This window comes from Caretta caretta, chromosome 4, assembly GCF_965140235.1.
Source record: "Caretta caretta isolate rCarCar2 chromosome 4, rCarCar1.hap1, whole genome shotgun sequence".
Lineage (NCBI taxonomy): Eukaryota > Metazoa > Chordata > Testudines > Cheloniidae > Caretta > Caretta caretta.
The window spans coordinates 128,718,234-128,743,571 of NC_134209.1; the positions used below are offsets into that span (position 1 = coordinate 128,718,234).

Sequence of the window (25,338 nt, forward strand, 5' to 3'; positions counted from 1 at the left end):
GAAATAATTTCCAGGGTAGACTTCCTCAACCAAGCAACACATGGTTCTAATTCACAGGTTGTAGCCAAAAGCTCTATAGCATTATGATATTAATCTCCATGAATGTAACTGGATCAGATTCAAGAAGATATCTCCTTGTTTGCCCCCCCCAACCCCAAAGCTTATTTCTGTTGTTATGATAGTCCTGATCTGAGCTATCGTGAAGTTCAAAAAACCCTCAGTGTAAGATCCTTGTTCTGTTACTGAGGAAAGCCCACATTAACCAATCTATTCTCCACCCAGAACAGTTCAGCTGATAGATATGTGGTGGATAATGAAGAAACCCCTCTTCTCTTCTTGCACAGTAAGAGCATAGGATTTCAACAAATCTTTAGAAGTCAGTCAGTGAAATGCAATACAGAGCCCTCAGGATAGCAATCTATAGTACATAGATTATGCTCCTTCTTTCCTTTTGTAATAGCTCAGGGAATGCAATGACAAAAAGTATGAGATAGAAGCATTAAAAAAAAACTAAAAGAAAAATTAAATTAATCACACAACCAAGCAAGTAAAATACTGTATTCCAAAGAAACAAAGTGTCTTAGAGAAATATTCAGAATGCAAATAAGTATACTTGATTAATTTTTTAATTTTTTTTTTAGTGTGGGTGTCATCTGCATAGAGGAGGAACAGCAACCCACATCATCTTACTCATTGCAACAGCTCATATAGTGGCTGAACGGGAGCATGACAGAAAATAACCATGAGGAAATACTTTCTCCATTTTAATTTGCAGTTTCACTTTTTTCCAAACTTTTTTTTTTTTTTTAAGTACTGGTAGCTAAATTGGAAAGCAAATAAACGTATTGAATATGGAGAAATATTACTGTACATACCAGGATGGTTTCAATGCTTAGTTACAAATGTTTATGTCTAAATTTGCAATGCTTTGAAAAATCAGCAAGATAAAGTACTGTATCAAAGTGCTTCTTTTTATAAAGACATTTATCATTTTGTAGGAAAAGTATGACTCTAGTCCTGGTACATAACAGCAGCAATCCATTCAAGTTAGTCAGATGTGTGCTTGCATGCAGCCTACTGACGGGGGAAGGGGGGGGTTCTTTGTACTTACATTTGCAATATTAGAAGTAGCACTTTGGTTAAAGGTGAGAGTGGATCCAGTTAAAGATATTCTTTCATAGGCAATGAGGCAGGTCATCAGCTGGGGTAAATTTTTCTAGCTCCACTGGACTTTAACGGAGCGAAGACCATTTCCACTTGCTGAGAATTTGCCCCAATATAGTAAGTAAAAATAAATGCATAAGCACCATACTGTAAGAGTGGTATACGTAAAAGGTAAATTATTGGCCTTTAGCTGGACACCCCCGTGAATAAAATATTGGGACACAGAATATTCTGCATATAACCAAACTGAAGAATTTTTTCAACCTTATTCAATATAACTTTGTTTAGAAGATGCAGCTCTATTAAAATGTAATCACTTTCCCTCGTGGCTTACATTATAGGAGTGTGGCCAGTAAGCAAGGATGATTATTAATGAAAGGCAGCAAAAAGCTATTAAAATATTAAACCAATAATCTTTATTGAAATTAATATCTGGTATAGAGCTTCCAGCAGACGAGTTAAAATGCAAGGGCAACTGCAGGAGACAATCCCAGTATCTAAATTGGTTGGATTTACCAAAGCATTGCCTGACTTCAGAGGGAGTTGTGGGTGCTCAGCACCTTGAAATGATGCCCTCTATGGCTATGGGACTTGAGTAGGGAATAAAAACAATCATTACTAAATTGTTTCACTCAGTGCACTGTTCAAAAGCAGACATTCATTTAAAATGTAATAAGTAATTTTTTTATTAAGTCAGTCAACACCCAAACAACTTGGCAGCTGGTTGTCTTTCAGTATAAATGCGTCTGGAGTGAAAATCCAAGCACACGTTCTTAGAAAGGAACTTTAATTTGTTTGGAGCCAAATTAGATCTAACAGCAGTTATGAATAGCTTTGTATAAGAGCAGTCTGATGGGGCATGAAGACAGAGCTTTATATAGTGCTACTATTTCTATAATATTTTTCACTGCAATATCCATTTCACCTGATATCCTAAGTTTTGTTGCTGCTTTTGCTCATCCTTGATCAAACCACTAATATGAACTATGTTCATATCTGTAAATAAATATAAAAGCAGATAAAGTAAAACTATCTAGAGTTTGCATCCATTCCTTTCTCTCCCAACAGACCCACTCCAGAAACCCAAACCTTTCTTGCCTGTTTGGACCTGAAACTGTATCTGAATCCTGTATCTGAATCCGACAGAACAAGGAGTAATGGTCTCAAGTTGCAGTGGGGGAGGTTTAGGTTGGATATTAGGAAAAACTTTTTCACTAGGAGGGTGGTGAAACACTGAAATATGTTACCTAGGGAGGTGATGGAATCTCCTTCCTTAGATATTTTTAAGGTCAGGCTTAACAAAGCCTTGGCTGGGATGATTTAGTTGGGGACTGGTCCTGCTTTGAGCAGGGGGCTGGACTAGATGACCTCCTGAGGTGCCTTCCAACCCTGATATTCTATGATTCTATTTTTGTTTTAATTGTCAGGAGACTAATAGATGGGAAATATGCAAGAAGTAACTTAAAACTGAGTCAAATTTAGCGCACGTCCTTCAGCTAGATGGAGACTCTTATTTCAATGCATACGGCAGCTGCTTAAGGAACATGACATTCACAGCTCGAGTATTGGCTGCAAGAATATGTAGGATGTATAAACAGCAACTATACGGTGTACTCTGCTATAACAGGCTATATGAGCTCTGGTGACTGGCTATTTTACTCTATGTTTTGAATAGGATTGTCCTGTAAAATTACCTTCCATCCTGATTTTACAGAGGTGCTTCTTTTACTTTCTTTTTCTTTATTATAAAGTTCTGTTTTTTAAGAATCTGATTGGGTTTTTAGTGTCCTACAAACCCAAGGATCTGGTTTGTGCTCACCTTGTTTATTTTTCAAGCCTCCCCAGGAAAGAGGGTGTAGGCTTGGGGGGGATATTTTGTGGGAATAGGAACTCCAAGTGGTCCTTTCCCTGATTCTTTATCTAAACCACTTGGTGGTGGCAGCACACCTCAGTCCAAGGACAAATAGAGATTTGGGCCTTGGGGAAGTTTTTAACCTAAGCTGGTAGAAATAAGCTTAGGGGGTCTTTCATGCAGGTCCCCACATCTGTACCTTAGAGTTCAGAGTGGGTAGGGAACCCTAACATGGTGGCAGAGTGGTGGGATCATTCTGAACCAGAAGCACAAACCTCAGGATATTAAATATTTTTTTTTCCTCTTTGCTGCAGGGAGGTTTTAAGCTGAGAGCAGCCGAAGTTTTTTTTCTCTGCCTGAGGGCAGGGTAGTTAACTTCCTACAGGGGAATTCACAAGTGGTTTTGTTTCTGTTTTTTTCTTTCTAGCTCTCGGGTTAAGCTAGGCTAAGTGCAGAAAGGCTAGGATGACAGAACATGACGTCCAGAAAAAAAAAAAGTAAAAGAAGCACCTCTGTAAAATCAGGATGGAAGGTAATTTTACAGGACAATCAGATTCAAAACAGAGGATTTCTAGGCAAAACTTAAAAGTTACAAAAACCAGGGATAAACCTCCCTCTAGCACAGGGAAAATTCACAAGCTAAAACAAAAGAAACTAACGCATTTCCTTGCTTTACTTACAATTTTTGTAATCTAGATGCTTAGTTCAAGTAGGGCTTTGGGAGATGTATTTTCCCTGTCCTGATTCCTCACTGACCCGGCGAGAACCAACAAAAAGAACAAAGCAAAAACCTCCCCCCACAGATTTGGAAGCATCTTCTCCCCTTATTGTTCCTTTTGGTCAGGTGCCAACCAGGCTACCTGAGCTTCTTAACCCTTTACAGGTAAGGAGAGATTTTATGATATCCTTAGCTGTATGTTTATGACAACAGTGTTTGGGTGTACAAATATATAATCAGTATGAAATATAATGTACAGTCAGAGGGTGAAATTCTAGCCCCACTGAAGTCAATGACAAAACTCCAGGATTTCACCACTATTTTTTCAAGGAGAATACAATACAAAACAAATTTTGTGAGGCCCACACTCATGCAGAATGCACAGCAATTTAAAAACAGCAGTATGATGAAACAAGAAAATTCAATGGTTATTAAGAAAAGTTTGCCTTAATAGAATATTAATAAAATGCGGATAGAACAGACAAATTCTTAAATTTAATAATCACCATCAGGAAATGTTCCATGAAGTTTACGATCTATTTAATGTTTACAAACCAGTAATATTTTCCATCACTGTGCCTGTATAAATTTGAGTGCAACTCACAGATACAGTATACCCAGTAAGAATTATTCAGTCGTTTCCCTCTTCCTCCCATCTCTGCAAATTCAGCTCCAAAAGAAAGCGATGGCTGATATAAAGCATCTCACAGTTCATGTCACCAAACAATCAAGTATCTTCCATGCTACACTGCACAATTTGTCTTTACCACACATTGTGTAATTTAGCTTGCCTCTCTGGAGCACAGGATAGACCACTGGTTCATGAAAATAAAAGGAACGACGAATAAAAACCTTGTATCCAAATACCAAAAAATAAACCACCAGTAAACTGTTCCAACCACTGACCCACCTAAGCACAAAGTACTATAAAATATCAGCCCCTTTTGGAAAATATACCTACCATACCAGGATCTGGTTTTGTTTGTTTGTTTGGGAATTTTGTTTTGTTTTTTCACAGTCTACTGGCTCAGTCATGTCCTTAGCCTCCAGTGATGATTCAAAATGTTAAAGAACATAGGTGTTAGACCAGCAGCCTCCACAATGAACTGTTGGTCCATCTAAATTCTTCCATTCTCCAAACACCATGCATCACCAAATACACATCTTCTATGGGCTATATCAGTGGGTAGGCACGGATTTACTAAAAGTAGTTAGTCAAAAGAACTGTATTCTTCTGTCTGAAATGCATGGATCTGGAATGAATATAAACTGCAGTTGACCAGAAGCGGAACAATTTAAGCAAACAAACCTGCGTAGTCAATTAGCAGCAGTCCAGTTACAATTTATTTTTAAACTTATCTGCACTCTAGAGCAGATAATTAAGGTTTGCAGTTTACCAATGCTGTAGATGGGATCAGTTTATAAATATATAACACACACTCTCTCCCTCCCTCCTTCCAATCTGCGGGACCTGGACTTTTTTCTTTTCTTTTTTGTTAGTATTATTGTGGGAAGGCTAATAAGCAGATTTTGCATTTTGTTTGAAATTAACTGAGGTTTGTGGTCATCCTGATCCCTTCCAGGAATGAGTTCCAAATTCACGGACAAAGCACTGAGAAAAGTCTGTCTCCTGCACACGTGTTACACTCTTGAGGTTGACAGTTCCATTGTTTTAGTGCAATGTCGCCATCAAAGGTGGCCATGGTCACACAGTGTAAGGCGGCTTCTCGGGTATCTGGGGCCAGTACCATGGAGGGCTTTGCAAATGAGGATCCAGACCTTCAGTTGGACCCAGTATTTTATGAGGAGCCAATGAAGAGAACACAGCAGACATTGGGGCGAGCGTTCTCGGCAGCCTTTCTGGTTAAGCAAAGGATTTACTGTGTACTGAACCAGATGTAGCTTTTTTAAAGTCAGCAATTTCATAAGCAGACACAGAGAATTACAGTAATCAAGTCTGGAGGTCACGAATGCATTGATCACTGTGGCTAAGACTAAATCTGACAGGAAAGCACATGTTCATCTTGCCAGCTGCATATTCTATGATTCTATATGGAAAAGGGAGCTTCTTGTGACCGTCACTATTTGGGTATCCAGAAGCTGTGAGAAATCCACATGCACAATGAAACTGTGGACTTTAACAATCTGAAGGAAGATGCTATCAGTGCAGAGTGATATTACAGAAGTGGCAAGTTCTTCAAAGTGCTTCCCACTCCTCACTAGCATCACCTCTGTCTTCTCGGAACTCAGCATCGGGCAGTCACTTGTCATTCAAACCTTTGGATTGCTGGAAGATGATGCTGTTTAAATTGTGATAGGAAATGGTGTAAACCTAGATGCCATTTGCATATTACTAGCATTTTAGTTCATGATGGGTCACAAACTCACTCCCCTCATGGCTTCATAGAGATGAAGAACAAGATTGGGGAAAGGATGGTTCCCCACAGGACTCAACAAGTGGGAGCTCTGGAAGTGGAGATGCAAGTGCCCATCACAACTCTCTAAGCATAGCCTAAGAGCAATAGGTGAAGGTGTCTCAGTGTGATCCTGTTACTGCTATTGCACCTATGAGTTGTGACAGAGGGATTCCACAGCCAATCCTATCAAATGCTGTGGAGCGCTCCAGCAATGCCAGCTTGGATGTTCCCTGTCAGTGGACTTCTGTTTAGCTGCCTGCTTCCATGTGCAAATGCAGTTTTTTGCCTATGCTAATGGCTATGCACATTTTCAGGCCGTTTGAAATCATAACCCTTAATATCTGCTATTGTCTACAGCTTACTACATTTCTGAAATTATACAAACTAAGAAAGCTTATCCACTATACAGCCATAACTTTAAAAAATGTTTTTACATTACTGGAGAAGTCTTGCAGCATTTTCAGTTAGCCAGATAACAGTATAATAAGGAAGCAAACAGACAGCACAGTCTGGGAGTCTTCCATTAGCGGCAATAATTTACTTTCATTTAGTAGCTTGAAAGAAGAGAGACTGGTATGCACAGTATTGTGATGAAAGGCTGTAACTAAAGTATCATTCTGTGTACTGCTGTAGTATACACATTTTTGGCCAAATTGTGGACATAATTTACCCCACTTACTGAATTTTTTTTAAACAATTTACTATTGATCAGAATACCCCAACTTGTTTAAATTCAGTGTATTACAGAATATATTGCAGTGATACAGTACTGTATATATCTTCTTCTAACACAAATATTTCTGTTCGCAAAGTCTCTGTAGATTTTAAAACCAACAATCGCTGCTGCTTTGATTACAGCTCTGGTGCGGTGTGACTGATTTGTTACTCTGGGCTGAATCATCCTGAAAGAGAGCTGATTGGTTAAAAAAATGCTGACTACCATAGCAACTAACTTGTGACCTAGCTAATGTGCAATGGGTATTTCTTTGCTTGAATCAGAGCCACAAGTGAAGATAACAAGCCAAATCTGGGCCTGGTGTAACAGCCCTGATGCCAGTTGAGTTACACCAGGGATTGATATGGCCTACTCTCTACAAGAAATGGTTTTATTTATACCTTTTTTCTTGGTACGCTTGGTGCTGGGATGCAGAACCAAATCCTCAAATATTTATTAAATTGCAGAATGTCAGTAAAGTACAATATACAGGCAGCAAGGAAATGTTTATTCCCTGGTATTGATTCTGCATTTTTATATTCACCATCAGACTCTGCAAAAACAAATAGGATTGTGTATTAAAAAAATCCCTAATAATCATAGAACTATAGGTCTGGAAAGAATCTCAAGAGGTCATGAAGTATACCTAGACAATCCATGACAGGTGTTCCTCTAGACTGTTCTTTAAAGCTTCCAGTGACAGGGATTCCAGTCCTTGGAAGCCTACCCTTATAGTTAGAAAGCTTTTTCTAATCTCTAACCTAAATCTCCCTTGCTGCAGATTAGGATGATTATTTCTTGTCCTACCTTCAGTGGACATGGAGAACAATTGATCACTGTCCTCTTTATAACGGCCCTTAACATATAGGAAGATGCATCAGGTCCCTTCTGTCTTCTTTTCTCAAGACCACACACACACACAAGTTTTTTAACCTTTCCTCATAGGTCAGGTTTTGCAAACTTTTTAGCATTTTTGTTGCTCTTCTCTGAACTATCTCCAATTTGTCCACATCTTTCTTAAAGTGTGGTGTCCAGAACTGGACTCAGTACTCCAGCTGAGGCCTCACCAGTGCCAAGAAGAGTGGGACAGTTATCTCACATGTCTTACATACAGCACTGCTGTTATTACACCCCAGAATGATATTTGCCTTTTTTGCAACTGTATTACGTTGTTGACACATATTCAATCCACCATAAAAACCCCCAGATCCTTTTCAGCAATACTACTGTTAAGCAAGTTATTTCCCTTTTGTAGCTGTGCATTTGATTTTCCTTCTTAAGTGTAGCACTTTGCACTTACCTTTATTAAATTTAATCTTGTTGAATTCAAACAAATTCTCCAATTTGCCAAGGCTGTTTTGAATTCTAATCCTGTCCTCCAAAATGCAAGCAACCCTTCTCAGCTGGGTGTAATCCGCAAATTTTATAAGCATACTTTCCACTGCATTATACAATCATTAATGAAAATGTTGACTAGCACCAGACCCAGGCGGCCCAGGGCCCCATTTGATATGCCTCCCAGTTTGACAACGAATGGGACTGGCTGAATAAGTGACTGATAATCTAGTCATAGGTATCAGAATATAACAAAAAGGATTAAAAGCCTCTAGGGAACATCTGAAAATAATCCTGAAAATCCACATGATTATTCAAATGGATATTTCCTGTTACAAGCAGGATGAGAGGGCTGAGACATCAGAAATGGGGACAATCACCTACTGAAAATAAAATTTGAGAGCTAAATTGTGCCCACCTGGCACAGGCCCACAGTGACTGTGGGGTAGAGCCACACTGCCCTGGAAGGACATAAGGAGTCACAATGCCTCAGGATGATAATGCCTTCCAGGGCTCCTAGGACGAAGGAAAGCAGAAGGGTTGTAATTGTGGTTGGCTCCTGCATGGGCTGGGGAGAAATAGGGAACCCTGCCCCACTTGGATACATTTAAAGGCCAATGAAAAATCTGCCACCAAATGGGGAAATGACTCATCAAGTTAAAAATGTCACAATGCATCCAATCCATCCTTCAGAATTGCACTAACATTAAAGGCGAACACCAAAATTTTTAAAACTTAACAGCATAAAGTTAAGCACCTAAATCTGTATCTAGGCTCCCAAATAAATGGCTTCATTTGCAGAGAATCTGAGCATTCACAGCTTCCATTAGAGTGAATTAGAGATCAGAGGTGCTGAGTACCTCTGAAAATCAGGCATTTATTTGGAAGCCTAAATATGGATTCAGGCACTTTGCTTTAGGCTCCCAAATTTGAAAAGTTTGGCCTGAATTCCCATACGATGAATAAAATATTGCACTAGAGAGTCACTTTTTTTCCACACTTTGGATCTGATCTGGAGAGGCTGCAGAGTTCCTGAAACTTCAGCTGATGTCAGTGGGTGTTCAAAACCTCTGAGGATCAGGCCTATTATGCATTAAAATAAATTCAGCCTTAAATAACATGCTTGCAACAAAAACTCGTGTATCTAGAATCAGTGAAACCCAAATGACATTTCATTATTTGGAGCTGTTAATTTCCTTTGACTCATTCTAATGATGTAGCTGAAAAGTGGCATATATCCACCAATCGCTGAAATGTCATCTGTCAATGTCATTCTGATATGGAATCTGTGCTTCTAGCTATAAACATATATAATTCTCATAAGTCTCAAATGGGAGTCACGAACCCTTCTTATATAAAGTACACACATTCCTTAGTAAAAAACCAAACCAAACCAAACCCCATACATGTTATGGAAAATAAGCGTTGACACTTCACTGTTAAGCTCTTTTTATTGAGTGCAGAACTGCAGTGTGTTTGGTAAAATTATTTAGAATTCCCTCTTTAGTTATTTGATTGAAAAGCTGTCAACACTTATCATTTTGATATTTAAGTATCAATGAGAAAACCAAGGCAGAGTGTTCAAGGGACTTACCCAAAGTCACATTCAAGGTCTGTGGAAGAGCAAAGAATAGATCCCAGCTCTCTTACATTTTATTCACAAAATCATTCTTCCTCTCCAAATCTCAAACAGTACTTGGTAGGCCTTGGAGCCACAGCAGGTTGGCTTTTATTATTTTTTATATTACTGTAGTGCCTAGGAACCCCAGTCATGGACCAGGACCCCCACGGTGCTAGGTGCTGCACAAACACAGAACAAAAAGGCAGGTCCTTCCCCAAGGAGCATTTGCCCATAGGAGGAGATGTTTTCAGAATGGAAATTGTTTTGTTTCCCACACACATTCCAATCTTGTACTAGAAGAAAAGCATAAGCAACAGACTGTGACAAATTATTTTGAAACTGAGGCCTGGTCTACACTAAAGAGTGTGAAAAATCCACAGCCACACGCAACATATTTAAGTCGACATAACCCCTGGCGTAAACAGCACTAGGTCGACGGAAGAATTCTTTCCTTGACCTAACTACTGCCTCTTGGGGAAGTGGATTACCTGCACCAAAGGGAGAACCCCTCCCGTCAACATAGAGAGCATCTCTCCTGAAGCACTAAAGCAGCACAGCATCTCAAGTGTAAGCAAGCCCTGAATCCTGTTGAAGTGAGTCTCTTTTTAGCTCAAGGAATCATTACAGCCCTTTATGGTAAAAATGCTGTCATTTTGCTGAAATCAGTAACAAAACAAAAAGCCCTGGATGTGTTGGTCCAGATTCTGTTCTCACCAGAGTAACTCCATTAAACAAAGGAGTTCTTGTGGCACCTTAGAGACTAACCAATTTGTTTGAGCATAAGCTTTCGTGAGCTCATCCGATGAAGTGAGCTGTAGCTCACGAAAGCTCATGCTCAAATAAATTTTAGTGTCTATGGTGCCACAAGTCCTCCTGTTCTTTTTGCGAATACAGACTAACACGGCTGCTCCTCTGAAACCTCCATTAAACATGTGAGTTGCAGAGTTGTTGTAGCCATGTTGGGAGACATGGGTGAGGTAATACCTTATTGGACCAACTTCTGTTAGTGGAAGAGACAAGCTTTCGAGCTACACAGAGCTCTACTTCAGGTCTGGGAAAAGTAATCAGAGTGTCACAGCTGAATACAAGGTGGGACAGATTGTTAAGCACAAGGTGTAAACACGTTGCAGGAGACCAGTTAAAGTGAAGTGGGGAATTAACACCTCTGCAGTCATAGGACAAACGAGGGTTAGTAGGTTACAAATTGCTGTAGTGAGCCATAAAACCAGTGTCTCTGGTTTTATGATTTTTGGGGTCTAGCAGAGTTATGAATTTAAGTTCACAGGCTTGTCTTTTGAAGGTGTTTTTCAGGTTTCCTTTGAGGACAAGGACAGAGATCCCATGTGGAATGATCGCTTTGTGAAAGTGTTCACGCATGGGTGATAGGGTGTTTTTTGTTTTATTTTTCTGTGGGAGTTCAGTTGAAAGCACAGTGATTATCTCATTTCACGTAGCTGTACCTAAACCAGTGCATCAAATGCCCCACCAACAGCTATGTGGGTGAAACCACGCCAATCACTACACTCTTGAATGAACTCACATGAAAAACTACTTGGATATCCTCAATGCCAACAGAAGACCGTGCACTACAGAGCGCTTCTGGCTCTACCCTGTCCCTCCAACAAAAATGCACAGAGCCCAATACCAGCATTGAACCTGTAGCGAGGGCTCCATTGTATTCTGGGGAATGGAGAACAACTGCAAGGAGACAGTAACCACTCTTTCTCCAGGGGTATTTAAATACTCTTCACTCACCTAACTGGCCTATCTTTTGCATGGATAAATATCTGTACAATTTTTGTTATATAATTGGATAAGTCTCTTACACAAGTAAACATTTACTTTACTATCTGTTAGTAACTGAAAATTACCAAGCAATTTTCAACCAAAATTAGTAATTTGACGTGACCATTAGATTAGTCAGTATTTTCTGAGTGTTCATAATAAGCATAACTGAGGAACACCTGCAAGCTCCTTGTTGCAATCAGAAGGAAACTAACGAATCAGTATCATTTAAGTAAGCGAAGCCATTCTACCACCTAGCATGTGCGGAACTGCTGGTGCAGGTGGTCACCATACACTGGAAACTAATATATGGATCACTGAAAGGATCAAGTAAACAAAGATGCAGAATACCCTGACAGGTTTCCAGTGTAGTTCAGTAACTACAATATGATTATGTTGCTGATATGCAGACTTGGAGAGGAGCTCTTTCCCATAATACTTGGATATGCATGTTCCTGAAGGTTCTGAGGTTTAGCAGTTCATGACGTTCATGTAGTACAGTGAAACAGGCAGTTCAATATACAGTTCTATGTTGGATAATGATGTTTGCAGAAGTTACTGTGAGCAGAGGTTGGGTTATATTAAAAGTTGGGAGTGAAGCAGCAGCATGCACTGTTTTTGCCATTCTGTAATATCTGTCAAAGGTTTCCAGAGCACTTCACAAATAATTAGGCCTTGTTATACCCAATGAAGTATGAGAGGGGTGTTAATCCCATTTTCCAGATGAGCAAATCACAGCACAGAGAAGTTATGTGAATTGTTCCAGAACTCTCACATAACCAGTGTGAGTTGGGAAACAATGCTCCCTAAGTACTCATGTTCCACAAGTAACAGAAGCAGCTGTTTCCTGCCGTTTTCTACACTCAGCAAAGAAAACTGTTGACAGAAGATGGCAAGCAGAAAAGAGTGGAGCTCCTGAGAAGTGACTAAGAAGGAGAAAAGTGAAAGTCTCATCTACCTTTATTTATAAATATTTGGAATTTATGTCACCTATAAAGAAACTTCAGGCTCCAGCTAACAACTCACAATTACAATAAAACACATGCAGACTCTGAATAGGTCACTTCTTCTAGGAAGCAACTGCTTTCAAAAAATACCTTTATTCATTGCATGTATTATAAGGTGACAATACACTTGATAAACTGAAGACAACCTTAACACTTGTTCATCTTCTGTGGCGTCTGCAGTCAGGTCACCGGAAGGACTCCCTGTAATCAATCAGCCAGCGGGGGGAAACAAAACAAGTGATGGCACCCTTACCTCCAACCCCATCTTCAGAATCAACCTCGTAGATGCTCTCCCCTTCCATGTTCTCTGCAGGGCCAGGTTGACTGTAAGGTTTTCTAGTGGTGACCTGTTTCAGGCTCCAGAAGGAAGATGAATCCACACACTCTGCAGCCAGCAAGTAGTATCTTTCAAACAAAAATGTAAAAATAAAGCCATTGGATTATTTCTGCTAAACATTTTAGAGATTGCTTTTTTTCCTTGCCCCCCAAAATTATAGGATCTTCTGTATCAACCAGTTCTGATGGCAGAGATCCTCATCTTGGGCCACAGAATACCACTGGACAGCTCTAAGAGAGTGAGGTTTAAGCAGAGAAAACATTCCAATTCATCCAGTGGACATTCCATCTGTAGATAGGTGTAAAGATTGGCGTGCACAGAAAAAGCACAAACAAAACCTCTCATGTAGCTAAAGATAAAGGGAAACAGACAGCAGGAAAGCCTCACTCCTTTTCCCATATTGGACCTAAGTATCTACCTCTTTCCATTACCCACCTCCAATCTATGTTTGTGTCTCATAGTCAATGTAATTTCCACATCTTTCTTTTTAAAACAAAAATCGCACATGGATGGGAAATTATACTGATGAATCAGGACATGTCCATGTCTCTGAATGGAAGAAACCAACAGCAGTAGAGTAGGGAGGAGTTACTAGAGTAGTTTTTGATGGAAGAGGTGGAGAACTATTCCCAACCTTCAAACACCATTCTCAGATGCTCATGGTTTATATAAATGAGAGGTGAGACCAAAACCACTCTTTTTCTCTGGGTATGAATTCTGCAAACCCGTTGGACTTAGAGAAGAAAATGGAAAATGAAATACAGCATTAAGAACACACTGGCAGACCCATGTCTTAGATGAGCGAACTGGGACAGGACAAGAACACAACACAAGATCCAAGAACGATGGCTTGGATCAAATACATAATGATCTGGCCTACAGAACAAAGGTCAGGTACTACAGGTTACAGACCAGTGCATTGGTAATCTTCAGCCTTTGTCAGTTTCACATGAGTGAGTAACTAATGAAGGTCCTTCTCTTTTGCTTTCCTACATCATTAGGACTCCAGCCAAAATGCTCTATCCAACAGCCTTTTACAGAGAGGGCTGAGAAGGGGACAGAAAATTTTCACAGTGACAAGTGAGTTGGGCCCATATATGTTTTGTTGTTTTCAGTTTCCCTTCTTCAACTTAACAACAAATTAGCAGGGTCACATCAACAAATCAGTGTGTATACATATATTAGAAAACAGTTCAAGTGCTATGTCATTTTGTTGGTAAAAGAAGTGCATACCTAAGTGTTTTACACCAGATGACCTGTACATCTTCAATTGCTTCAAGCTTCCCACTCAGCTTCTGCATGTTTTTGTCCACTTCCCTCTGGTTGAGCCAGCTCTTTCAGTGAGCCATGTTATACTGCATGCAAGGCACTGCAAAACACTCAGCAGATGGTCCATGGAGCGACAGTTGTGGTGCACGCTTCTTGTAATGTTCTGGCTTCTCAACCTCATTTTAATGTTCCAGAAAAGGTATTTCAAATCAAGGCTCAAGTTTATCAGAACGATTATATCTACCATTGGCTTGGGTTTAAGGGTTGAGAAAGGGTCCATACAGTAACACTGATTTTCAGTGATGAAGTATCCATTACAAAAACTCTTTGTTTGGTAAAGAATAAATAGGTTCCATTTAATAAAAAAAAATATTTTAACATACTTACCAAACAACTGGAATTCAGTGGCCAGAATATCAACATCTGGGTAAGTGTTCACATCTGAAATGTTTAGATGCCATATGTAGATCTAGGGTATTTTGCAAGAATGTTAAAAATGACGGTCCCTGTTTATAAACTACGGTGCCATCAGCTATGCATCCCATGGCTTGAAAAAATATGTTTGATTTTTCTAGGATTTAGTATTGTTTCTGTACAACTAAATGAATTTTTAGCTATAGGTTTTTAGAAAGTCTGCAGTGCAAATTCTCATAATTTGAATTTTCAACCAAAAGTACTTGTGAGTTCTCATTGTGGAAATATTTCCTGGTTCCATTCAGATCATCTGATTGTAAACATTGGCTGGACAGATTAGTCCTTCTATAAAGTGATAGATATTGTTGTGAGATTTGTATAAAGTGGCTGGTGGCCAGATGGTATAGCACAGTGTCTAGAAACAAAAAAAGTTACCTTTACCCACTGAAATGTACCTAATTCAGACACACATTTTCATGTCTAGTGCTAAAATGTCAAAAAGACAATGACTTGAGCATGGCTTGCTCTCCCATAGACTAGATCACAGAGGTCTGAGATCTCTTTTTTATCCAAATAGCAAAGATAGAACTATTCTCACTTTTGATCTACAGTAGTTTTTTCTATTCCCCAAATGTACCAAAGAATGTAAGGTGTATGCTGCCACACAGAATATTCTCTTCAATCTGCACTACTTAGAGCTATTAACATCTAATTCGTTTTGTTCTATTGTGATATCAGTCAAAGGAAAGAGGTCTGATGGAAAATGTTCAATATATATGATACAGGTATTATGCAGCTTAATATATTTGTTTATCTGTGTCTAAATACTGTATAATTGTGTGCCTTTGTCAAAACCTCCTTAATGTAGCCCACTTTACAGTGTGGTACTAAAATAAATCAAGTTTATATCCCTTTATGAAAACATATGTGCAGAGGAGTAAATTATAGGGATTCCAAAGAATTAAATGTATGACTGTTGGTTATTAAAATTAGGTATTGGTATTATATTGCAGTTCAGGTACTTCCCAAACAGTGAATTTCTAACTGTGTACAGAGAAATTAATTCCCAGAGAACTCATCTTCCTCTAGTCAAAAAATTATCACCAGGCCTATTCTGGGAAATGAGTGAGGTGAAGAAAAAAGGAAAACGGTAAAACTACTTTTTTAATCATGTATTATTTTACATTTGTTCCTTTTCTAACATACTTTTCTTTATGTCATGCTTGCTGAATCTCTCCATGTTCCAGCTGCACAACGGTTGCTATTAACAGCACTTCACCCATAGTTGAACCATTTTTTATCTAGGGGAAAAAATACTCTATTGTTCAGTTCCCTAGTTATGAGAATTTTTTTAATTAAAAACTGAAACCAAACTGCTGCCGCAGTACTGAAAACTTACAGCTGCTCAGATGTAATCACAGCAGCGGGGAAAAAGCACAGAGGTGGAATTTTTAGAGCAGAATTGCTTCACACTTGGCTGTGTTGGGGATTAGCTTTGCTTTCTGTCTGAGACGCATGAATTTGGAATTTAAGAAGTTTGCTGCTCCTGTTTGTTTTTTCTTCTTGGCTAGAAGGCTAAAGTATGAGTCATGAATGGAGTTAGTACAGAACAGAAATGATGCACTGATGGGTTCCACACATTCCAAATTTGCGAGGGTCAAAACATCTACAGTACAAATTATTCCCTTTGGTTGCGTTGTCTCATTTTTAAACAGTATAATGCTCCTTTTTCAACCTACTGCATGCCGCTCCTTAACACCACATAATGAGCACATTTCAACGCCAAGTTCCAGGAGGTAGAGCAATGGTGTGTAACCTGTGACCTGGGCACACTTGTTTCCTTTGAGGTGCTACACTGTTACCTTCTAGAGTACTGTACTAAGAAAATGTGTATTTGATTATGATCTGAAAGTGAGAGCAAACTGAATTGTTTGAATCAGCACTGTTGCTATGGGGAGGAGGCAGCAGGGACAAAGGTAGGAGCCCCACAGGCTGAGGGAGCCCCAGGGAGAGCATGGGAGCTCACTAGGCCCTTCCTAAACCTCGGGCAGCCTCCCCAGCTGCCCAGGACAGGGGAAAAAAGGCAAAGCTGAGAACCAGCAACTGGTTATAAATCTCTGATTCTCTGATCCAGATTAAAACAGTCTTGTTGTTGCTCTAAACTTGTGCCAACTAGCTATGTTCCCAAGGATGTATGTGGCAGCTAAGGACAGGCAGAGTACAACATGTTCCCACAACGCCTTTTCCAACCCCCGGAACATATTCCTGGTGCCAGGGTCTGCAGAGAGGGAGATGTAGAACCTGTAGATGCTAGTTTTACACTCACTGGAGACTCCCATGAACTGGGAGAATCCCCAGCCACGCAGAGGCGACGTGTGGGGTGGGGGGGTACGCAGGGTCACGTCCCCGTTCCCCCCCCCCCAGGATTTTTGCCTTCCATTTAGCACAGAGGTTTTCAAACTGTGGGGCACACCCACCTAGGGTCCCCCACCATTTGAAAACCGTCACTTCCTACCAGGAGCCGGCAGATCGGAAGCTGGTGGGAGCCGCCTGGGCCCCTAGCTCTCCGGGCTGTGGGAGCCAAGGCATTGGCTGGCTGCCCAGCAGCCCTCCCTGCCCTGCTCCCTGAACTGGGATGTCTTTGTACGGCTGGGTGCTCCCCAGGCAAGGCAGGTGGCACAGCTCCAAGATGCACCCCCGACGTGCTCTTGCCTCTCCCCCAAAGGAGCCTGGCACCAGCCGGCGATGCCCCCTGCCTGCAGAATCCGGCTGCCACACAATGCTCCCCGAGGCACTCGCTTGCCACTGCCCTGGTGCTTCTGGCTCTGCTGCTGCTTCTCAGCCCAGAGGAGATGAGTGCGGCAGTCACGTGCTCCCCCCCCAAGAGTTACGCTTCATCTCTGACAGCCAGACATGTGCAGGTCATCTCTGCTCCCTTTGTGCTGCCTGCGCCCCAGAAAATATGTTCTAAAGTACTGATAGAGGCCCTCGACCTTTCTGAAATGACACGTTCGGCTCTCTGGCTGGAAAGGTTGGACACAGAAGAACTCAAACATTAACGCTTGGTAAAGTACTAATACTGCCTTACAGCTACATTTTAAAATACAAACAGACAAGCAAACAATTAAAAACAGTGAAGTGCTTTCTGACATGATTTAGAAACGTGCAAAAATCAGGACATGGAAAAAATACTTAGCATTTATTAGCACTTTCCATTGCCAAAGCACTTTGCAAACATTACCCCTGGAAATCAGAAAGACGTCCACTGATTTCAATGGGCTTTGCATCAAGCCCTAAGTTGACATCCATGCAATAAGTGTGATATGAAGAGAAGCCCAAATGTGGATATTTCCCACAGTGACCCAACCAATACATACACCTCTTCTGCAGCAAGAAGTATCACAAAAAGCAATGTAAACATAATTATATTGACTAATGGATTTTATTTTCAAATACAAATACTCTACTAAAACAGGGCTCAACCCTTCCATTCCCAGTGTGGACAGAACTTTCACTGAAATACACTGCCAACTCCTTTCTATGGACACTGCAGGGCCCACTCTTTCCGCCTATATGAACAGAGCCTGACACTCTTTACTCACTCCATCTTCTTTTTGTCTCTTTGGAATGCACTGTACAGGGTGTGGACAAGTATCTGGGGAATAAGAAAAAATCAGTTTCCTTCTCCCTTTCCATTTGTCTTTTTTTGTGAAATGTTTGTTTTTGGGGGTACGGGCCTTTGTATGAATGGAAAATGTCTCCTCTTGGGGAGAGATTATGTGACAGGTGAATAGGGTGACTGAGGGAACTGAGGATGATACCTGCTGTTAGGGCAATCCTCTTGGGTACAGAAGAATTCTATTCTATTCATGTTCTTATACCAACCTCATCACTGAACCAGAAGGCACCTGTTTTTTAGGTTCCTTCATCAATTCACTTTGACTTGAGGAAAATTCATGTGGGTGAATCTGAAAGGAGTATTTTGCATTCCTCCTGAATGAATATTTAGTTGAGTAATGTCGGGTCTGTTAATAAAGCCTATGCCCTTTAGCAGAATATCATTCAGATCTGGTATGCATCACCAAGAGCTAATGTATTGGTCTTGCCCTTGGGTAGACATCACCTACATACAAGGAAGCCTGCCCTGTCTACCTAGGTGTTTATACCACTTCCTAAGGTTATTTGTTCAGAGGAATGGATCAGTCTTGAGACTATTGACATAACTTTTGACTTTGTCCTTCCATAAAAAGCCTCCATATGTTAAACATTGTTGGAAATCTTTTGACCAGTTGCGCAAGTTGTCCTGACCATGTTTGAAATAATTAACTCATAACACATGCCCTCCTGACCCTGAGGCTTGGTAACAGCAATTCCTCTTAGCAGGGCTTACAGTGATGCTGCACCATCACTTGCAGAAGCATGACTATTTAGTGGGTTGACCCTATTTGACTATCATGATACTGTTTTTTCCCCCCAGACAGCACTATAATTAGGTGCCAAAATAATGGGGGAATTCTTCTCTCTATATTTAGACCTTCTTTATTTATTTAGTTATTCATTCATTAACATTGACAATGTTAATTTAATTTAATGTATTAAAATGTATGAAAATTAATGTATTTCCAACACACACCAAAACCCAAAAGAGCTTGCAAACTAATCTAACTAGCTTGGGTATCGATCAGTAGCGGTACAGCTGTGGCAACGTGTGCCTCAGTGCGGGCTGTACAAGCCCATGCAGAACCTCTCTTGTGCACTGCTGAAGCTTCACTGCTCTGGCATCTGAGCTAGCTAGATTTATGTCTACACCAGGGGCAATCACACTGGGTAACTGCAGTGTAGGCATATACTAAAATGAAGCTAAAGGGTCAGATGCAAACTTTGAATAGCTTGTTCATGGTTCCCATTAAAATCAGTGCATGAGCTTGAGTTAGGCCAAAATTTGGCCCAGAAAGGGGAGAAAACTAGTTTACAAACTAGCTGTACAGATTCCCTTCTCCAAAAGATTATTTTAAAGATTATTGAAATGAGGAATTTTAACGTAAAACTGTTTTTATTTTCATACAGTTGACCTATCCCTGAACAATCTCGCTATATATGCCAAACTGTTTTCCTCCAGCATCAGCCATAAAACCTCTTTCTGCCTGTTTTTCTTTCAATACATATTGCAGCCACTACAAAGAAAACCATTTAGTGCATTAAGTGTCTGAGTTCCCCTTGTGGTCACCATTCAATCTCACTGCACTGTAATAACAACAAAAAAAGAGAGTACAGCACACCGCTTACATTATTTTCTCTCTGGAATGTAGTGCTACGGAGCAACTGGGAGTGTTCACTGTGTAGTGGGGGGGGCGCGGAGTGGTTCTGTTTGTTTTTTCTAAGCCATTCTTTTTTTTGGCAGGGGGGGATTGAGACTGAATAGCCTCGTTTTAATATAGTAAGACACCAGAATGTCCCACTGCCCCATTCCTGAAGCCTGTACAGCATCAACAAAACCACAGAATGGAGACAGCAGGAGCAGCAGTGAGTGAGTGTATGGATGCAATTCTCCTGGTCATTTCCCATGATTATATACACTACTATTAGGTCAAGTTGCCTCTCCGCAACAGAATTCTTTATAAAGGTGTGGCATGAACCCTAGGCTGAGAGTCAGGAATTCTAAACTGGCATGATTCACTCTCTGTTACCTCGGACTGATCATTTACTCTCTGTGCCTCAGTTTCTCTATAAGTGGAAATGCAGATGGATAAGTGCTAGCATTCACAGGGGTGTTATAGGGATAGTTAATATTTGTAAAGCACCGTGAAGATGTTAAATATTAATTAGGACTATACATTGCGCATTACATATTAAGACTTGTTCTGTTAATTTATGGTATCAAAAATGGAATGCATAGTGCCATATCAAAAATCTTTATTCAAAAGCATCATCAACAGAAGTTCATGGACAAAAGGATGGGTGGATGGTTAGTTCGGATGTCCTTTCTACAACACACTACCCAGTTAGTTCATATCACATGCAACATCCCTAGGAAGAAAAGTTATACATCCATACTTAAAAATTATACAGATTAATTAACGCACAGAATAATATCTAGTATAAAATTCTACTATTGTGATCATCAATAACAAAGCCTTATCTTGAGGAGACCCTTTGCCCTGGTGGCTATTCATTTCATTAGCAGAGAGATTCAATGTACAGTCTAATCATATTTTAAGTCTGACTATATTATTGTGCTCTAAGTTACAGTAAGGTAACATAGCAACAGGATATCTATTTCTAGGTGAAGGGGCTTGTATTCCGTTTTGAAATCTACGTTCCTATTAGCCACATTTAAAGACAGAAATTAACAATCTGGAAGCATATAGTAAAAACAATAAAGAAAGCATACAAAAATTGCTCAAAACATAATTTACGAAAATCTGAATAATATTTAATGGCCAAATAAAGGTACATTCAGAATGGAATAAGAATACAGATGAAATAAAATAAACCTCAGATCAGTAACAATATGGTTACATTTAGAAGCCTGCAGAGCATGAGCACTTTGCTTTTCATGGGCAATCTTAGCTGACAGGATAAATTAAACATATAATGTACACAGAATATTCTCTCATTTTCTTTAACATTAGGACTCTGATAATGATGGAAAGCTGAATTTATGTCCAGCTGCAGCTTTTAAAACCAACCAAGTGAAATTTAGTTTGTATGCTAGAACAACTGTGGAAATCAATTCTTAATCTATGACCTTGCTTACCACAGCTTGAAGCCTTGCAATAAATAAATGCCTTGAGCCACAAATAAGAAACATTTGGCGAATCAAAGAGACAAATAACACAAATCTATGTGTGTATATATAGCACCAAAAAGGTCATGTAAAATACAATATCGGCTCCTTTCTTGCCCTAATGTAATAATATTTAAAAGGCAGGACACGGTAATTGGCTGCATTAATACCCAGGTGGTGAAAAGTCACAAGTACCTATTTTCTTTTCAAATGACAATGTTTCATCTTTTGAGAAGGATTCCTTGTAGCCTGCATGGCATTTTAATACACGCAAGTGCTTTGAAATACAGAAACTCTGAAGGAGGTCTATTTTCCTTTGTGCTAACAAATGCAGAAGTCCTTTTCTAATTCTCATTAGAGTTTCATCATGAAATTGCTGGCTGTTTTGTGTGTGGATAAAGAGGGGAAAAAAGTCCAGGCTCATGTGTTAATCTACCCTTATTTGCAACCTATTTGTACATATGCACCACTCCATCTTTTCTCCGTGGTCTAATCTGTATCTCCCAATTTCTCTCCTTCTGCTACTATTTATTTCTCTAACTGTATTGTTAAACCAAAAATATGGGATTAAAAACAACCCTTACTCATGTGAATAACTCTTGACTTCAGTAGTACTACTCACTTCAATAAAGGCTGAAAGATACAGGCCGTACAGTTATATTTATTTATTTATTATTTATTATATATTATTTATTATATTATATTATTATATAATATTATTATTATATTATATTATTATATTATTTATTGTACCCTTTTAATTTTTAAAAAACAAATATAAAACATTTAAACCCCACACATCTTTTTATGGTATATCTGACTGAACGTACACAATGACAATAGGATACCCTGAGAGATTTTTTCCCTTCAGATTCCATTCTAGCAACTGCATATTTTTTAAATTAGCTAGTATGAAATAGTGCTATTTTCAGCCTTTCAATTTCCCTTTTACTAATTATCTCCTCTCTGTTACACTGGGACTCAAAAGTGACACTAGCTCACACTTCTTTGTGGATGACATGCTACTACCAGTTTGCACAGTGGGTATCCAAAAATGCAGCTGGTGGTGTTTTCCTCTATTTTTAACCTCATGTCATACGAGGTAATCTAATATGAAATGAAGGAATCTGGTGGGCCAAATTAGTCTTCAAATCAGATTTTTATGCAGATGTTCGAATCGGAATAAAGCTCGGCTGTGGCTTAATCCTGCTCTGCTGGAATCTGATGGAAGTTTTAACCCTGTTAGGAGTACAGGATCAGGCCCTTAGTGATAACACATGTTTATACCATAGGATATAGCAAGTTTAGGGTCTGATCCTACTCCCACTAAAGTTAGAAGTTTTGCCATGGTCTTCAATAGAACACAATCGGGAAGCAATTATAACCAGTGTAGTGGCAACAGAAGGCAACCTTTAGTTCCTCAAGGGAATTACTAAGAGGTGTACATACACAGTTTGCAAAAGAATTTGTATCAGAGCTCTGATACAAGTTCAACAACCCACTTATACTGGGTAGAGATATTTTATGAACCGTATACACAGACTGAAAGAACCCAACCTTCCAATATGAAGCAGAATTTGGTATAATCTCAAAGTAAGGAACTGAATGCTAAAAGCAGAGTAACTGTGTAGATAATTAGAAAAAACAATATGCACTTATATAATTGTAGCATATACCCAGCTTTTGACATTAGATGCTAATAATAAAAAATAATAACAAGTGAGAGAATGTTGGCCAGGACACCATTTCTGTTTGCCAAACGTGTCAAGATCTTTAGCATCTACATGTGCTACCACAATACAAAACTATCCTACTATCATCTGGTTATCCACCATGCCGGCGGCGGGGGGGGGGGGGGAGGAGCAGATCCTGTTTAATACATTTTCTTAGTCATTCTTAACTTTTTCCTTATTGGGACCCTTCCAGGAGCCCCATTCATGACACCAGGATCTAGCAAGGACTGCCCTCTCCTTTAGCAATAAGGGAAGGACAGGTTGAACATGACTCCCAGATTGAGAGCCCTTAAATTAATGGAAGAGGGCACCTCAGACAATACTGGATCTGAGCCCAAATCAGCAATGTGCTGATGGACTGTCTTCAGAAAATGCTACAAGCCAAAACTTCCTTTTTGAAAAAAGCCTGCCTTATCACTATAAGAATTACAGTCACAATCACTGATGTCCACTTCATAGAATCATAGAATATCAGGGTTGGAAGGAACCTCAGGAGGTCATCTAGTCCAACCCCCTGCTCAAAGCAGGACCACCCCAATTAAATCATCCCAGCCAGGGCTTTGTCAAGCCTGACCTTAAAAACTTCTAAGGAAGGAGATTCCACCACCTCCCTAGGCAACGCATTCCAGTGTTTCACCACCCTCCTAGTGAAAAAGTTTTTCTTAATATCCAACCTAAATCTCCCCCACTGCAACTTGAGACCATTACTCCTCGTTCTGTCATCTGATACCACTGAGAACAGTCTAGAGCCATCCTCTTTGGAACCCCCTTCCAGGTAGTTGAAAGCAGCTATCAAATCCCCCCTCATTCTTCTTTTCCGCGCTAAACAATCCCAGTTCCCTCAGCCTCTCCTCATAAGTCATGTGTTCCAGTCCCCTAATCATTTTTGTTGCTCTCCGCTGGACTCTTTCCAATTTTTCCACATCCTTCTTGTAGTGTGGGGCCCAAAACTAGACACAGTACTCCAGATGAGGCCTCACCAATGTTGATCACATCCCTCGATCTGCTGGCAATGCCCCTACTTATACATCCCAAAATGCCATTGGCCTTCTTCGCAACAAGGGCACACTGTTGACTCATATCCAGCTTCTTGTCCACTGTAACCCCTCGGTCTTTTTCTGCAGAACTGCTGCCGAGCCATTCGGTCCCTAGTCTGTAGCGGTGCATTGGATTCTTCCATCCTAAGTGCAGGACTCTGCACTTGTCCTTGTTGAACCTCATCAGATTTCTTTTGGCCCAATCCTCCAATTTGTCTAGGTCACTCTGGACCCTATCCCTACCCTCCAGCGTATCTACCTCTTCCCCCAGTTCCATGTCATCTGCCAACTTGCTGAGGGTGCAATCCAACCCATCATCCAGATCATTAATAAAGATATTGAACAAAACCAGCCCCAGGACTGATCCCTGGGGCACTTGCTTGATACCGGCTGCCAACTAGACATGGAGCCATTGATCACTACCCGTTGAGCCCGACAATCTAGCCAACTTTCTATCCACCTTATAGTCCATTCATCCAGCCCATACTTCTTTAACTTGCTGGCAAGAATACTGTGGGAGACAGTGTCAAAATCTTTGCTAAAGTCAAGGAACAACACGTCCACTTCTTTCCCTTCATCCACAGAAGGAGTTATCTCGTCATAGAAGGCTATTAGATTAGTCAGGCTTGACTTGCCCTTGGTGAATCCATGCTGACTTTTCCTGATCACTTTCCTCTCCTCTAAGTGCTTCAGAATTGATTCCTTGAGGACCTGCTCCATGATTTTTCCAGGGACTGAGGTGAGGCTGACTGGCCTGTAGTTCCCAGGATCCTCCTCCTTCCCTTTTTTAAAGATGGGCACTACATTAGCCTTTTTCCAGTCTTCCGGGACTTCCCCCGATTGCCTTGAGTTTTCAAAGATAATGGCCAATGGCTATGCAATCACATCCGCCAACTCCTTTAGCACTCTCAGATGCAACGCATCCGGCCCCATGGACTTGTGCACGTCCAGCTTTTCTAAATAGTCCCGAACCACTTCTTTCTCCACAGAGGGTTGGTCACCTCCTCCCCATGCTGTGCTGCCCAGTGCAGTAGTCTGGGAGCTGACCTTGTTCATGAAGACAGAGGCAAAAAAAGCATTGAGTACATTAGCTTTTTCCACATCCTCTGTCACTAGGTTGCCTCCCTCATTCAGTAAGGGGCCCACA

General features: G+C 40.3%; 1 protein-coding gene across 7 annotated transcripts in view; it reads right to left on the reverse strand.

Annotated features, from left to right (window-relative positions):
* The window catches only part of PPP2R2C (protein phosphatase 2 regulatory subunit Bgamma), a 303,929-nt gene that overhangs the window by 157,201 nt on the left and 121,390 nt on the right, over nt 1-25,338 (reverse strand). For 3 of the 7 annotated variants that reach the window (XM_048848930.2, XM_048848929.2, XM_048848931.2), the window contains exon 2: nt 12,868-13,019. The exons of the other annotated variants lie outside the window; for them this stretch is intronic. In XM_048848930.2, the coding sequence (XP_048704887.1) occupies nt 12,868-12,916 (49 nt within the window). In that variant the 5' untranslated portion in view covers nt 12,917-13,019. The remainder of the gene's footprint in view (nt 1-12,867; nt 13,020-25,338) is intronic. 7 annotated transcript variants of the gene reach the window in all.